Consider the following 17,744-nt stretch of genomic DNA (forward strand, 5'->3'; position numbering starts at 1 on the left):
TTTCCAGGTTAATCTCAACAATAGCATGATAGGGAAACACATTAACCCCATAATGACTGAATGTCAGACCTTGCAACACACATATTTTCCAACAATAACCACATATAGGCCCCCCCTCTGCAGCATCGTAAACTGATCCAGTTAAGATAACAGTGTGTAAAAGTGGTTCGAGCTCCAGACTAGGATTTGGGAGACCCAGGTTCGAATTCCCCACTCTGCCATGGGAGCTGGTTGGGTGACTTTGGGCCACTCTCACACTCTCAGCCTAACCTATCTCACAGGGTTGTTGTGAGGATAAAGTAGAGGAGAGGAGAATGATGTAGGCCATTTTTGGTCCCCATTGAGGAGGAAAGTAAGATATGAATGAATGAATGAATGAATGAATGAATGAATGAATGAATGAATGAATGAATGAATGAATGAATGAATGAATGAAGTAGTTTATCAAAAAGTTTAGTATTTTCAGAGAGCTTGTCTATGGAAGAACCTACACACGTGCACACACTAAACCAAATGTCTGACTCTAAGTTGTTGGTCATGCTTACCAAGAAATGCTCTGGAAAGTATGATGGCTGGGAAGGAAATCAGAGAAGCTGAGAGGGTCACCAAAGCTTCCACTGACCTTCAAAGAACCGCATGACAAAGAGTCCGCCAATGAGTGCAAATGGAAAGATTCCTTGCTCCATGTTCTGCAGGACTCTGTGACTTATCGATGTTCCACAATGACTGTAAAAATGATCCAGTGTGGCACGTGTTTGGTGAACAATGTTCCAGGAAAAGGCTTCTTAAAAATTGCCAGCATTGTGTTTTTGCAACAAGCTCTGCAAAACACTCGGATTGGGACAGAGCCGGTGCTCCTTCGCAAGCCACAAGCCTTGCGCCTTCCGAGATCTCAGCTTCAGTTAAAGGAGATCAGAAAGCAGGTCCCATCTGCAGTCTCGGAGATCAGTTGCTAGATTTAGATGGGTCCATCTAGTGCATTTTTATCCCAGCCGTTCTCCCAGAAGCTCAGGCCAATGCGCATCATTCTTTCGTCCTCCATTTTTCCATCTCAACCACCTTGTGAGGTTGGCTAGGCTGAGAGGGTGTGACTGGCCCAAGGGCACCTAGCAAACTTGCACAGTAGAACAGAGATTCGAAGTCAGGTCTCCCAGCTCTTAGTCCAATGCTCTAACCGCTATTCTAGCTCTTTAATCTCCATACCACACTGGCTCAAAGGAGACATTTACAGATCTGCCAGCCTAAAAACCAGCATTGCTTTGAGCTTTACAATTCTTGCATTTTCTGTCTTTTCTGGGGTTATCGACAGTGAAGTTAACTGACAGCTGACCTTGCAAGGCTTACAGCAGTTTGCGCTTCACAATGTTTCCGTTCCAACCGTCCCACGACATCTATCAATACATAACATGCACATCTGCAGAGAACTGTGGGTATTCCTGTCGCTCTTTTGTCCCATCTAGGCTGAAAATCCCTGGAGCGCTGAGCCACAGTTTGAATATGCTTGAAGCTGGAGTCATCCAGCAATAAATACCCCACGGAAGGGTATGTTCTGGGTTCAGCAGGACCTGGGAGAGCTCCCAGTGAGCCCTTCCAAGCCAGGCTTGACTCCGCTTCACATCAGGAAAAATTGAAGAGCTTCCCCGCCCCGTGAAGTCACAGCAAATTTATGGTAACCCCATAGGGTTTTCGAGGCAAGAGACAAACAGAGGTGGCTTGCCATTGTCTGCCTCTGCGTAACGACCCTGGGCTTTCTTGGTGATCTTCCATCCAAGTACTAACCAGGGCAGACTTTGCTTGGCTTCTGAGATCTGACAAGATCAGACTAGCCTGGGCCATCCAGGTCAGGGCACAGTCATATTAGTCCACACAAAATCCAAAGGCAAGAACAAAATCATCAGGGGATAGAACCAAATTGACCTCTGAGGGCCAAACTACATGTTATGCATCACATAGCAGCTGCAGGGAAAGGCATTTTGGAAAGTGCCCAGGAGTCTGATTGGGGCTGAGGCAATGGCATAGGCAGAGGAGGGGCTCCTTTCTCCCCCCCCCCATATACACCATTTTCCTGAGCCAAAAGGTCCGTGGGAGCTCCAAGGATAGGCAAATTACTTCCCCCTCCAGCCATTTTAGCTTGGAAATGCAGCTGCTGCATGACTGTGGGAAAAGCAAGTTGGGTCCAGGGAACCCAGACTAACTCATCAAAATACACAATGTGTAGTTTGGATCTTATAGAACAAAGGAGGTTCGCTGGGTCTCCAGAGACCTCACCTTGCATATTACAGACTCCAGAGGTTGGAACTAGGGACCCCATTCCATGTGTCCTGTGTGTTGAAGCCAGGTGTGACTTGCCAGTTCTCTTCAATTCCCACATACATGGTGCCTAATTCAGATCACAAGTGGTGTTCTTGGGACACAGAGCTTCCATCTACTGTTATTTTCCAACCTCTAATGGTCCCAGAGGGGACCTCTAATTGGGAAAACCCATGAGTTTTCCTACTGGGCCAAAAAGTAACTCCCTGGAATTATTTCAGGTTGGGAATTGGTGTGGATGGGGGCTGAAGACCCTTTTCCATGGGCACCACAGTCAGTATCACCAAGTGTGTGGGAACTAAGGAGAACTCACAATTCACAGCTAAATCCCAAGCAAGCCAAAGGGTGGAGACACCACACCCAATATGTGTACTCCATTAGATGCCTTCACTCTTCACTCCACTCTTCCTCTGAGACCAAGAAAGAATTTAAAGGGGCAGGACACTGCATCCTTGGGCAGCCATAGCTATATTCTCTGGCTGATTAGGGTCTAGGGTCGGGTTTGGAGATTCATGATGTGGCAACCTTATTAAAGCTAAGCCTTTTGGGGTACAATTGGTCCTTGGGTTGGAGATCTCCTGGGAATTCTCTGCACACTGCTGAAGGCTCCATGATGTGGTATCATGGCAACAGCAGTAATAAATAATAATTATTTGGGAGGTTATAGAAGGGTGAGGAACACCGTGCAATGATGAGTTGTGAACGCAGATTCCTCCTCTAAAGAGCCCAAGCCCCATATCTTAAGGTAGCATGAGACATTCTGCCCTCTTCTATGTGGGTGACTGATTGCTCTTTGTAGGATTGGCACTCAGAAATGCAGGACTCCCCTGGCAAAGTCCAGCTGGTCTGGATCCCTCACTAAGATATCTGAGGACTAGGACAGAGATGTCCTGAGAAGCCCTCAGATCTGCTACCAAGATTGTAGGACTCTCCTCGATCTTGTACAGCTAAGGCTAGGTGTGTTTTTGGTTCACATGGGCCTATCTCCATGCAGCTGCTGATCCAAAAAAGCTGGAAGAGGGCTGCATAGAGGGAAATTATCTTTGTGTGTGATTTGGCCCTTTATCTTCCACTTGTACAGTTCTTTTCAGAATATTCCTCTGCTGGTATTTTGGATGAGTCACTTTTCCACACTCCTGAAGGGCAGAGGGTTGGAATCTCGCAACGCTTTCTTTATTAAATTTGTTTCCACATCAAGGAGAAATAGTTGGACTTCCATAGGAGGCAAGAAGCAACAAGCATTGAAAAAAAGGAGCTTTTGTTGAGTGTCTTCCCAGGAATTGGCAAAATCTGGAGTTAAGATCCAATTCCCACCTCCCTTTTCATATTACAGATCTGCCTGAACATGACAAAAAAAAATTACAAGGATTTTCAGATTCTCTTTTCCAGATAATTAAAACCACAACTTTGCTTCCTTACATATTATATTGAAGCACGTGACTCTGGAAAATTCAGGATTTTGCAAGGTGGGTGCAAAGCCAGATAGATAGACAAATGTTCTGACTCATAAATTGAAGAGGAGGGAGACCCTGTGTAGCATAGAGCAAGATATGGGACCAATAGGATCTTAAAGACCAATGAGATATGAGCTTTCGAGAGTCAAAGCTCCCTTTGTCAGATATCAATGGTATCTGATTGAGGGAGTTCGACTCTCGAAAATTCATACTTTGGAACTCTAGTTGGTCTTTAAGTGATGCTATTGGACCTGGATCTTGCTCTTTGACTGCAGCTACCCACCTGAAACTACCTCCCCGTTGTCTGCCAATACATGGACATTAGCATCACTTTCCCATAGGCAGGTGCTCCGAGATTAGCAACAGATTTGGGGTGAAGCCCAGGAAGCCCCTGAGCAAGAGTAGGTTAAGATGCTACAAGTCAATATTAATTGGGTATTGTAGCACCTTTAAGACTAACCAACTTTATTGCAGCATAAGCTTTCGAGAACCACAGGTCTCTTCATCAGATGCATGATGCATCAGATTACTATTTTGCAACTACAGACTAACACGGCTAACTCCTCTGGATTAATTGGGCAGTGACTATTCCTGCCAATTATCATAGGAACTGATTAAGAAAGCTGATCTAGCACAGTCGTTAAGAGGCTCAGCTACAATCCGAAACCCAAATGCTACAAAATGCTAAGCGTTGTACATCTTTTGACAGCGGAATGAAGCAGAACTCCCATTTTAATCCAGAAAAAAAACCCCTGTATCTCAGGTATCACAAGTCTGGGGCATGCTGAGGAAGTCCTTTAGCTGTCTGGCCTGGACAGCCTGTGTGTTTTTCAAGAGGGCTCCAGTATGGAGGGCTCTGTTTCCTCTTTGGCATGCACAGAATAGCAACAGTGTTAGGAGAAAGTTGGTGAAATGATGTTGGAACGGGTGAGAGAAATTCCAGTGCCTTCATCCAGCAGGAAGAAAGAATCTGCTCTGAGCTGCTGGCTGTGCATGTGTGTGTGTTTGGCTTTTTTTAAATCACCATGTGTGAACACCACGGACTTCACTCCCCGGTATGTTTCTTTCACAAATTCAATGCCATAATGTTTTCCTGGCGCTTCTGGAAAATGCCTGTGTGCCTGGAAAGAAAAAGCACGAATCTTTATTTAAAATGCTGCTCAGTGTGAGATTTCAGATCCCTTGCAACTTTGAAAGGCCAGGGGTTGGTTCAGGACACAGGTTTTGAAGATGGGTTCTGAGGATCCCTGAAATTCCTTTCAGAAATCAGTAATGGGGGGGGGGAATCTTCATGGAAAGACAGCCTGCCCACAAATGCTGGTCTTTCCCTTGCTGTACAGCCACAAGAAGGGGTTTGGTGTATCAAAATTGCACATGAGACAACAGTGAGCTCCAATGAGTGCACTGCGTGAGCACCTGGAGCTAACACTATTAGGAGGACAACTTGTGGTGGTCATCTGAGAGCCAAGCTACAAGTGAGGAATGACACTTGCCTGGCAAGTGAACAGACTCACGTGTATTCCTCCCTGTTCACTTGCCATTCACTTGTGCTCCAAGTAGAGAGCAAGTGAATGGCAAGTGAACAGGGAGGGATACACGTGAGTCTGTTCACTTGCCAGGCAAGTGTCATTCCTCACTTGTAGCTTGGCTCTGAGGCAGGAGATATGGGTTGCAACAAGGTCTAATCAGTCCTTGGCCAGCCTCCTATCCCACCTGCATCTTCCACTTCCCTCCCCACTTCTGCTGCTAGCACTCCCCTTGCCTCTCCACACATGCTGGAATAACTCATTCTTCCTGCCTCTTCCTTCTGTCGGGCCTCTTTAAAAGCGGTGCAACAAGCTACACGCGTGCCCTCGGGCTCCCTGTACTCTTGCAAGATTCTTTCCTCTTCTTGAGAATTTGGCCGCCGTTTTGTTTGTACCTTGGAAGAGACTCCAAAATAGTGGCCGGACTCTAGCAAGGAATCTTGCAATAGCTTGGGAAATCCTAAATAGCCTGTGCCATGTGCTGGGGAACAGAGGAGGGGATTACCTGCTCCAGCTTCCATGTAGAGGTTTCCAGTGACAGCAAAAGCAACTGGATGGAGGACCAGCTAGGGTTGTCAGCTGCAGCAGCTAGCAAATCCCTGGGAGGAATTGGGGGCAGGGACATGCCACCACAAATGGGAGAATAAACCATAGAAGGTTAAACCATAGAGTTTTGAGTGTATCCTAGAGCATCGACCCTGATGCAATGGTGACACTTCCGGTTGATGATGCCAGCATACACACACCATTTCTGGCCATTTTTTCTCCCACAGGCTTGTGAGGTGCCATCAGGGGCTAGGGAAAATTCCTGGGAGTTCTCCCACTACAGTGATCCCTAGACCAGCCTCTGGTGGGGCTATAGACTGAATCAACACTGATTCACAGTTGTCAATCTGCAAACAAGGTGATGGGAATGGTGTCAAATCTTTGAATCCCTTGGGTTCCTCATCCTAGGTGCGTAGAATGCCATTTCCAAAGTGTGCCTATCTTTAGGTCCCTGAAGAGATCCTTCGCTGTGTCCTCCCACTTCCAGAAATTTGGTTGTGGCTTTCATGGACAGGGCCTTATTGGTGGCAGCACCGAGTCTGTACAATTCTCTCCCTCATGGGGATCATTTGATATTGTCCTACCTAGCCTGCCAGAAGTTGGTTAAGACAATTATTTTTAAGTGGGATTTTGGTTTGGCTTCAGCTAATGCTTTGGGCCTAAGCTTAATTTTTCTGTATCTGATAGAAACTTGCAATAATCAGCCCAGCAATAATCCCTTCCCATCCAAAAAATGTCATAAGACACGAAATGTCTATTTTATTTCTGACATGGCATAAATAGATAGTGTTCTAGTAATGGCCTTGCAGAATGTTCTATATTCTTCTGTTCTCCCAGGTCCTGGGAAAGCATATCTGGTCTCTCCCTCGTGCGTACTGTGCTTTGTTACAATAATGTATACATCACCCATTAGTTTTGTTTGGAAAATGGATAGAACTCCCTGACCCAGATTCCTTCCCCAAAGTCTTCTGCCCGAGAAGTAATTTTGCATTCTGGATGCTGTGTGTTGGAGAATCCACAGTTCAGATTAATCCAGGCTGCACATGCAAACCTGCTCGCAATTACTTTTCGAGTCAAGTGGTGTGTTGTATGGTGCTCTGTTTCAGGGGAATAGATTTGGATTGTCCAGCGGCTCAATGTTTAGCTCAGCAGTACAGAACAGACATTCCTCTTTTCTCCGGATGACTCACGTTGCCTTCTCATGACAGTTTAGCAATCTTTTCCTGTGGTGTGGAATTTACAGTGTTCAGAGCATCCAAAGTGAGAGATTAAAATCACCCTGCAAACGAGCCTCTTCTTTTAGATGGAAAGCAAACTATCAAGGCGAGGCCTGATCATCCAAGAATCGGTCCAAATCCCTTTTAAGCCCTTCTAATCTGGTGTTAAAGTAGAGAACTAGATGGATTTCAAACTGATCCACAAGGCAGTTCTTGTGGATGGGACCTGCAAGGACTTGTGGGAGTCAGCTTACTTCCTCCTCCCTATATTTTCTTTTCTGTTCCGGAAACCCTTTTCCTGCTTCCTTCTCTCCACACACACACCAACCTACCTTTATTTGCCTCACATCTTCAAGAGCCCTTCCCCACACTCAGTAGCCTCGCCAGGGAAACCTCTAGCCAAGTTGTGCAGTGCTTGTAGCTGGGCCAGACCTAGCTGCATGGTGCCAGTGCCCAGGCCAGGCCCAAGTGTGTATTGCTGTCAGAAAGGCCTGACCCAGTCACACAGCAGGTGACCTTCAAGGACTTGAAGGGGGGCCTCACTTTCCTTTGTATCCCCTTCCCCACACTATTTCTTCTTGACCTCCTCCTGGCAGCCAGCCTATCCTCACCCTTCTCTGCTTCCTGTCTCCTTTCCACCTGCCAACTGACCTACTTTTTATCTGTTCCCCCATTTTCATCTATATTTATTGTATATTTATGTCATTTATACCCCACCTTTTCCCAAAATGAGGCCCTAAAACAGCTGGCATCATTGTTGTTGTTTTTAAGTTTAAAATTGGTCTTTTATTTCCCCCCCTCCCTTCAGAATTCTCCTCAGACACCTGAGAGTCTAGTTCATGGTTCATTTCGCAACGAGCGATGGAAAAACCTCTTAAGCCCAAGTGAGCTGAGACCTCGAGCCCCTCCATCTTGGGCAGGAGATGGCAGGCACTTCATTTTCCATCTCTAGTTATTATGCTCCTGAAGTGCCTGTGCCATGAAGAGCTTGCCGGCAGCTTACATCATTCTCATCGCCTCTGTTTTATCCTCAGAAATATCCCTGTGAGGTAGGTTAGGCGGAGAATGTATGACTAGCCCAAGGTCAACTACGAGCTTTCACAGCAGAACAGGGATTTGAACTTGGGTCTCTGAGATCCTAATCTGAAACTCTAACCACTAGACCATACTGGCTTCTGTGGAGTGGCTGCTGTTGAATATTAGCAAGGAACCAGTTGTAGCTGAATCATACATACAAGCTGTCTAGTAGCAAGTCTTCTGGTGGTTGTTGCCAGGCCTGGCCCTCTTGAATCCTCCTTCAAAGTCTAAAAAAGCCCTGCCCCCTCTACCTGTCTTTTACTGACAGAAACCAAGGTATCAAGACTGACAATACTTTTGTGATCCCTTAGCAACCCTCATAATGGCCACTGATAGGGCATTCATTTCTTAAAGCTACAGAAGCTGCTTCTATTATTGAGAAGGTGGTTAACCCCCCTGGGTTTTAATATTTCAGATTTTTCTGCAAACCTGGGGCTGATTTTAGTTTTGTTGAAAGATCTGTCTTGTCTTTCCATGGCTCCAGTACCTGGGTTTAAATAGCCACAGTTTTAGCCATGTTGAGAATTAGATATCTTGAAGATAGACCTGTCCACCATCTTGTCCCCCAAATCCTGTTTCAAAGCCGCTGAAACCAGTGGTCCCCACTACATCCTATGCGAGTTACTTATGAACTGTGCCCATGGAAACATTCACCTGGTGTCATTTTCATCTTATCCATTTTGCTGGGCAAGATATAAGATTTACTCAACGGGATTACAGTTTGAGCCAAGAATAACCAGAACCCACATTATTGCAAATTTCTAGAAGCCAGGCCCTGCCTTCTGGCTTGGAGATGGTTTCTGGTGTGGTTGCTGCATTTGCTGGCCAGAAAAGCTGGAATTCTTAAACTGTAATCCTCTCTTTATTGCATAGTGTCAAGCTTTCCATGCCCTGACATGTCTCTTATTTATTTTAATTACTGGAAACCTGCAAAACACGTAGATCTTCTTTTTTAAAAAAAAAAATTACAGTGTATTCTCTGTGTCCATTCCTCCCTTTACTTACATATCCACTCACCCCTCCACCCTCGAACACACACACACATTGCTCACTGTAACTCTTGAATATTAATAATGGGTTCATCTTCTCTCTCTAAACTCCTTCTCATGAATAGCCCCATCTTTCTTGCAATCTAGTTTAAGAACATTAAAAAAATTCTAAGCAATTGGAATGTTCACAAACATTCCATAACACCTCAACTGTTGAGCCAATGAGTTCAGTCAACTAGGTACAGATATATGGACAAGGTATGTTCAAGTCTTTGGGGCTGAGTTGTTTCTGATCAAATATATTTATTTTATTTATTTATGTCATTTATATTGCGCCTTTCTCACTAAGACTCAAGGCGGATTACATAGTGTGAGATTAGTACAATCAGTGGCAAGGCCAAGGGCAGGCATTTCCACACAGTGTCAAGAACATTTCCATAAACAATGTCATAGGGTAAATGAATACAGTGTCAAGAACATTTCCATAAACAATGTCATGGGGTAGTGAATATAAGCTTACAAAGACATAGTATTAGCAAGGATCCAGTATGGGGTTGAGGAATTGCTGAAACAGAACATAATCAATTCTAGGACTTACATAAAGACTTACATAAACAACATAAATAAACAAACAAACAAACAGACTTACATAAACAACATAAAGCACCGGTAGTATATAGGAGTACATATTTAAAGCAACAGATAATATGTAAGGCAACATAATGGTGAAATCTATGGTTTCTAACTCATTAGTGAAACATCTGGGACCCCTTTCCTACAATACCACCCTCTTAGCTGAGAAAAAGTCCTAATTGAATAATTCAGTTTTGCATTGTTTGTGGAAAGCCAGGAGCGCGGGGGCTCTCTTGACCTCCTCAGGCAGGCTGTTCCATAGGGTAGGGGCCACCACAGAGAAAGCCCGTGTATGGGCTGCTGTTGATTTCACCCATGTACAGGCTGGCACCTGCAAGAGACCCTGTTCAAAAGAGCGAAGCTGCCGTGGACATAGGGAGGGAGACGGTCCCATAGGTATGCTGGACCAAGGCCGTGAAGAGCTTGGTATGTAATAACCAATACCTTGAACTGAGCACGGTAACTGATAGGTAGCCAGTGGAGTAACTGTAGAATGGGAGTGATGTTCATGCTCCTGCTGGCTCCAGATAATAGTCGAGCCGCAGCATTTTGTACCAATTGGAGCCTCCTAGTTAACTTAGATGGGAGACCAATGTATAGAGCATTACAATAGTCAAGCCTTGATGCTACTATAGCATGGATGTGTCAGTGTTTCCATGAGCTGTTTTTTTAAAAAAAAAATATTTTGAGGTTGTGGTTTAACTGTATTATTTGACTTTGGTGTAAACTGTCTTGAAGAAATAAATAAAATAAAAATAACATGGAGAGGGGTATACAAGTCAGCTGTTTAAATATAAGGGCCAACAGAGAGGTTTGTATGTCAAGAATCAGGACATTCCATTGAAACAGGGAATGTGGAAGGCTGTTGGGTATGGGGAGCAAATTGGTTCCAGCAGATGAAGAATTGTAGAACAAAAGGAATGAAGGGCAAGAAAGAAGGATTCACAGCATTTATTTATTTAATTTTTAAAATTACATCCCGCCTTTCCTAGCATGGGAAAACAAGAAATGTAAAACAAATGCAATAATGGAAAATGAAGGCAGCAAAGAGCAGAAGGAAGAAGAGAAATAGGATCAGACTGAGATACAGAAAAAATAAGACAGGCAGGAGATCTGAGAACTGAAAGAAGAAATTAGAAGTGGGAAACAGGGCAAACCTGAAAGAAATTATGCAATAATTAAGGCAGATCAAAGTAAGAGAGATCACCAATGTTTTAATATATATAGGAACATAGCTGAGAAATAGCCAAAGAAAACCGTAGGATTTCACAATGCCATACAAAGAGGAATCAATGCTTATTTTGAGATTATGGACTTGAGCAAAGGGAGCAGGAATAATCGAACCTACATTTCAAGAGAAAGGGGAAGGTACAGCTAAAGAACGATGAAGACAGATGCAGATTTGGGTCCAGTAGCGCCTTAAAGACCAACTAAGGTATGAGCTTTAGAGAGTTAAAGCACCCGTCAGACAGATCAGAAATTGGAAGAGTGATTTAAGAGAAGGCAATATTAGCTAGAGGAGAAAAGATAAGATCTCGAGTGGAGAAATAAAGGCTGAAGGCCACCAGTAAAAAAAATGGTCACTCGTGTTAAATGGTGGGATAAAGGTAGCAAGGGAAAGCAGAGAATAGGAAAGGACAGAAGATGAAATTGCAAGAAAAAGAAAAAAGGGAGAGAGAAAAGAGTATTTAACAGGAAGGGGGAAGGGTTCAGAATACATGAATGTTCTAAGAGGCTTTGCGCAAGTTTCCAGCACCTTTGAGTGCACTGCTGTGCCCCTGGGGAGGCGTAACTCTGTGGCCCAGATGGTCTGTCCAAGAACAATCCATCACTCTCAGAAACTGAAATATACAGGTATGTTACACAGGTAGTCCCTTCTCTGCCCCAAGAGAGAGAACTAGACAAGCTCCTCACCTCTAGCAAGACAACTGCCCCATCCCCCTCAACCTTTCCAGCCATGGAGGGGGAAAACCTCAAGGAAGTCTCGAGGCTAGTTTTGAAAAGTTTATTCTAGAGATAAACAGATGAGGGCAACTGGTGGGGGGAAGGAAAGACAGAACTCGAGAAGCAAAGTAAAAATACAAGTAGCCAGATGATTCTAAACTTACACAAGGAATCTTTGTTCCTTGCGCTTCTCTTGCCAGGTAGGGCCATTTCCAGATGGCTTACCTTCTGCCGTTCCATGCCGCAACGTTGCGGCTCGTGCCAGGGAAAACGTGAAATATCGTGTTTTCTCGTGCGAGTTTTGCGCAACGTCGCACAAAACTTGCGCGATATTTCACGTTCGCCCCAGGACGAGCCGCGACGTTGCGGCATGGAGCGGGAGAAGGTAAGCCATCTGGAAACGGCCTAGGTTTTAGATGAAAAAAAGACAAAGGCACTCTTCCTGCCCATCTTTATTTCCAGGTTTATGCAGGGAAGGGTGTGTGTGTGTTAGGGAGGGGGGAGCCTAACCCAATTGTTCCTGCAAAAAGATCAGCACCAGTGAACGATTTCCCCAGGACTGGTGGGTTTTGTACTTGGTGCTTTGGGGGCTGTGAGCAGAGCAAGGAGCAGGTGTAGAAGCAGTCAGTGGACCACCAAGGTCCTTTGGGCCTTGTGTATCAGAAGTGCCGAAGGAGAGGAGACGGGTAAATGGGTTTCTGATGTCCCCTCCTTGAGGTGTAGGTGTATGGTCAGGCTACGCAACTCTCTAGGTTGCATGTCATGGAAGGTTACGTGACCAGCTCTCGTCACGTGAAATGGCAGGTAATGTCAATACAAATTAGGAGCACACCTACGCAAAGAAGATTTGAGGCAACAGGAGCTGAAAAGGGTTCAGGATCCATGTGTATTCAAAGATCTGAGGAAACTTTAAGGCTACGAGTTCTAGATCAACTCTAGAAAAGACCAAGAGTCCAGTAGCACTATAAGACTAACAACATCTGTGGCAGGGTATGAGCTTTCGTGAGTCACAGCTCATGAAAGCTCATACCCTACCACAAATTTTGTTAGTTTTATAGGTGCTACTGGACTTTTGCTCTTTTCTACTGCTACGGAGAGACTAACATGCCTACCCATCTTGATCTAGATCAGCTCTGTTGGGTTCCAACAACTGTAATGGCAGTTGGATGAATTTGGTCTTAGCTCTATAGAAGCCTGTGCTTGGGTACATGCCTTTAATTTCTGGGTTCATCTATTTTTTTTGAGGCCCCCAAGGGTAGCTTGATAAGTCTAAACCTCAGGGACTCTCATAAGCTCCCTAGCTTCAGCTTTTTGAACAGAAGTTGTCTCTTATAAATCTTAAAGTGAGGAATCTCTCTTCTTCCTCTGTAACTCAATGCAAAAAACATCTGGCCAAACTGATTTTTGCCAGAAATAAGAACTATACCCTTTTTGATGCTCGGAGAACATGCTCTCCACTTGGGCCTTCCGTCTAAGAGTAAACTCCCTTCTTATTTAGACTCCTTGGTTAGCCCAAAGTTATGTAGAACCTTTATGCACTCACGATTGAGAGCCAGTTTGGTGTAGTGGTTAAGAGCACTGGACTCTAATCTGGAGAGCTGGGTTTGATTCCCCACTCCTCCACTTGAAGCCAGCTGGGTCACCTTGAGCTAGTCACAGTTCTCTGGAACTCTCTCAGCCCCACCCACCTCACAGGGTGTTTTGTTGTGGGGATAATAATAACATACTTTGTAAACTGCTCTGAGTGAGCATTAAGTTGTTTTGAAGGGCGATATATAAATTGAATGTTGAGATGTTGTTGTTGATTCAGTTGCCTCTTTTCAATGGTATTGCTAGGTTGTCTGATAAGATCCCTTTCTCGGATTGGTTATGCCTCTGCCTCCTCCAGTCAGTTGACTCTCTTGTACATATTCTCTTGCAATGTCCTTTTGTGTCTCAGTCTAGGTTAAAATGGACTATATCATGCTTTGATAAATGGACTATGATTCCTCTAGTGACATTAAAGCAAAAAGTTCAATACCACTTAGAGGATTTTGATCCTAAACATACTTAATTTTGTTGTTCGATTTCTAGAGGCTGCAGAGAAGTGTTGAAGGGAGGTGTTTTTTGTTATGGGCTTTATTAAAGTTTTTCATTTTTATTGTTCAAGACTTTGGTCTAAGAATAGAGGGATGAAAAGAAAGAAAATAGCACATAGTTAACAGAAACCAGAACTTTGTAAGTGAACAGGGAAATTTCACCCAAGGAGGGATGGGAGATAATAACTCGGTTTCAAGGAGCGGATCTTGAACTAGGCATTTTGTGGGTACAAGTTAAGAAGCAGGAAATGCCCTTCTGGGTTCCAGGCCCTTCTTATCAAGGAACAGTGTGTATTAATCAAAGCCTCTGCCTTGAGCTTCAATCTGAAGGCAGGACTCCATCTTCCTTGATACAACTTCAATAATTCCCTCTGGTGCTCTCTAGAGTTGCCAAGCTTGGCAGCGAGAAGGAGGTTCGCAGGTGGGGACATGGAAATGATGTGACATCATGTGTGCTGCTACGGCACTTCTGAGGAAAACCCAGAGGTGAGTGAGGTTAGCTCTAAGAATCACCAGGAAAGCAAGAGTTTCCAGCACTTTGTAGAGCTATTCGACATCACTTACAGGTTTTCACTGGCAGTGCCACAGCAGTGCATGTGATGCCACCATTAAAAAAATATATGGTCTGTATCACATGTTCAGCTGTACATGCATTGACTCTAGCATCATGACAATTACTTAACACATTTACGAAGAATCGAATGTATGCTGTACACAAATTGTACATATAGAGAGGGGCACGTACTGGAATATGAACCAAAGTTTGTCACGAACCGGATCCTTTTTCTTTCTTTTTTTTTTGGTTCGAAAACCGGCATTTTGTTGGAAGGCATTTCTGATGAACCATGATGAACTGCTATGATTTTTAGGCCGGTCATTTGGTTCATATTTTGGTTTATCACTGCAGACAGCCTGGTGCTGATCAATCAATTTCCTAGGCAACAAGGGGGATGGGCTTTCTGCAGATCTTCTGCTGCCCCAGAAGTGACTTACTCACAAACCAAACTAACCGGTTCACGAACCGGGCAATTTCATACTGTTTTGTGGTTCGTGAAATGTGCCGAACCACGAAACGCAATGAACCACATTTTCCCGGTTCGACTATAGCTCAGCTATATAGGACTGACGGCTATAGCTCAGTCCTGCTGTACCTGTGGAAGAGAAGAAACTAGAATGAAATAACTTCAGTTTAATTTGACCATTTATTTGCCACAGAGGAAGAGTATTATTCACCTCCACCACCCCTCTCCGGAATTGTATATAAACTGTGGATCTTTTGTATGTACCATTGTGTAGTTATTGAATTTTGTATACCCTATATCATTGTCTGATTAATATATGTTTAGGATTGAGCTATAGGCATCAGTATTGGTATACTATCTCTTTAAATGAGCTCTGGTTATGATGAGATATGGAAAAACATTTATGAATTTGTTTACCTGTTTACTTCCTGTGAAGATGATGTGTTGAAATGTATTTTTGTATTTGCACTTACTTGTTTGCACTTGCACTTTAGTAGAATTACCAGTAAGTTATTGTAAGAAAGTCGCTTGTGTATTGTGTTAATTACAGGGATTAGGTTCTTTGTTGGGCAATGTCTGGTTAGCAGGAAAGAAATCTAACCTATCACCTCTGTAACATTTAAACCTGGTTGATGTTTGATAGGACAGTGGATAGAATTCAGGGGGAGGGGTTATGTTCTTGTTGTTATGGTGACAGGCAAAAAACACAGAAGCTTTAGACTTACTCCCAAGTAGAGTTTTGCCCTTTTCAGATTGAAACAAGCAACACTGAGCAGGCTGACATAAGTCAAGTTCATCACAAGTGAGTCAAAATAGCTCCGAGGTCTGTGAACAAAGATGGAGTAGATTAGAAGAAAGCTAAGGCTGAACAGAAGAGGAAATGCAGAAGCCCAACAGGCAATGGAGCAAAGTGATAAAAACTTCTGGGAGGGGAGTCAAGAGGAAGTTGCAAAAGTCATGTTTTAAAGATACAATCATAGCAGGAAGAGGAGACGGGCAGATAAACAGAATTACAGTTTAGACAAGAAGGGAGAAATAGGCCCAAATGCATGAGAAAGAGATGCTTTCCTCAGATTAAAAGGTGCGGAGAAGAGAATAAAAATTCCATGGAAAAGGAACCAAAAACAAATGAGTAAGAGAAATAGAATGAGATGGAGAAAGTGGCCCAAAGAGCCTGCAGGTCCAACAAGGTTGAGGATCTCCTTTCTGGTTGGTTACACTTCAGTGTTCTGTGGATATTGTCTTGAATTTCCTGACATTCCAGCACGTGGTGCATAAAAACAAAAACCCACATAGTACCCTCATGGAGGAAAAAATGGGGAGGGATTTAATGAAGAAATCCTGTGCCTTCGCAACACAATGCATACTTATACCACACACACTCCTGTTGGAAGGCAACGGGGGAAATCACAGGAAGTTGGAACCAGTAGGTGAGTTTGAGGCTGTTATTCCAGCTTTCTGTTCCATATGAGATGATCAACATTCATCAGTAGGTCTGATCACAAGCAAATTGCTCTATTGGTTGCCTTAGAACATAATCTATATGGACAGTAAAACAGTAATACATTTTACTGGGGCCAACCAAACCTCTGGATGCCATCTGCTATCTTTTGAGTTACAAAAAAAAGTTTAGAAAATTATTGTTGTTGTTTTGCTGTAATCGTAAAGCAGGAGAAAAATATTTCTAAGAGAGGGCATGATGCGCTTTTTCCAGAACTTGGCCATGTTTCGGAAGGTTTCAGGCTTATGCTGAGGCTTTGAGAGACTTTGCTTTACAATGAACTTTTCCTTTCTTGTTAGAACTGAATGCTCTTCCATAATGATTCCAACTGTTCTTACAAGAAGAGGAATAGTTCTCTTGGTTGTTGTGGGTTTTCCGGGCTGTATTGCCGTGGTCTTGGCATTGTAGTTCCTGACGTTTCGCCAGCAGCTGTGGCTGGCATCTTCAGAGGTGTAGCACCAAAAGACAGAGATCTCTCAGTGTCACATACCCTGTGACACTGAGAGATCTCTGTCTTTTGGTGCTACACCTTTGAAGATGCCAGCCACAGCTGCTGGCGAAACGTCAGGAACTACAATGCCAAGACCACGGCAATACAGCCTGGAAAATCCACAACAACCATCGTTCTCCGGCCGTGAAAGCCTTCGACAATACAATAGTTCTCTTCTTCATTTAATATTATTTGTGTTGCAGATCTGGAGATGTTCTTAGCATCTGACCTGCCTCAGGCCCTGAGATACTCACAGAAAGGCAGGCGTATCAGTGTTCTAAATAAATATCAGTTGTGAAAGTATGAAAAAGATAAATGCTGGTACACTATGGCTGATTCCGCACACATTGGATAATGCACTTCCAATCCTCTTTAGAGATCATTTGGAACTGAATTTTTCATGTGTGGAACAAAAAATCCACTTCCGAACGATTGCTAAAGTGCATTGAAAGTGCTTTATCCAACATGTGCAGAATCAGCCTATTTGAGGATGTTGACCCTAGATTTATTAACCTTCCATGCCTTTGGAAAGCTTCACTTTTTCCACCCACAAACTGAGGTATACCATTATCATTGCTCCAGGGACTTGAAACTGGATAATGTGTTACTGGATCACGAAGGCCATTGCAAGCTTGCCGACTTCGGAATGTGCAAAGAAGGTATCCGGGATGGAGTCACTACGGCGACGTTCTGTGGAACGCCAGACTATATCGCCCCAGAGGTAGGGGAACGGGTCTGCCAATTTTAAAGCAATCTTAGCCAATTTTAAAGCAATCTTAGGGAGCAATCCTAAGCAGATCTACTCAGAAGTAAGTCCAAGTATATTCAGTGGGCCTGACTCCTAGGAATGTGTTCTTAGGATTGCAGCCTTAGTTAACTTAAATCCCCACATTTCTAGTTGCTTTGGTGAAACAAGCTCACTCGGGGACTTGTGGTATCTGCTCCTTCAGAGGTCTT

At 43.9% G+C, this 17,744-nt stretch overlaps 1 protein-coding gene across 1 annotated transcript in view; it reads left to right on the plus strand.

Annotated features, from left to right (window-relative positions):
* The window catches only part of PRKCH (protein kinase C eta), a 162,361-nt gene that overhangs the window by 127,813 nt on the left and 16,804 nt on the right, over nt 1–17,744 (plus strand). The window contains exon 11 of the mRNA XM_054972392.1: nt 17,370–17,508. Coding sequence (XP_054828367.1) covers nt 17,370–17,508 — 139 coding nt within the window. The remainder of the gene's footprint in view (nt 1–17,369; nt 17,509–17,744) is intronic.

This window comes from Eublepharis macularius, chromosome 2, assembly GCF_028583425.1.
Source record: "Eublepharis macularius isolate TG4126 chromosome 2, MPM_Emac_v1.0, whole genome shotgun sequence".
Lineage (NCBI taxonomy): Eukaryota > Metazoa > Chordata > Lepidosauria > Squamata > Eublepharidae > Eublepharis > Eublepharis macularius.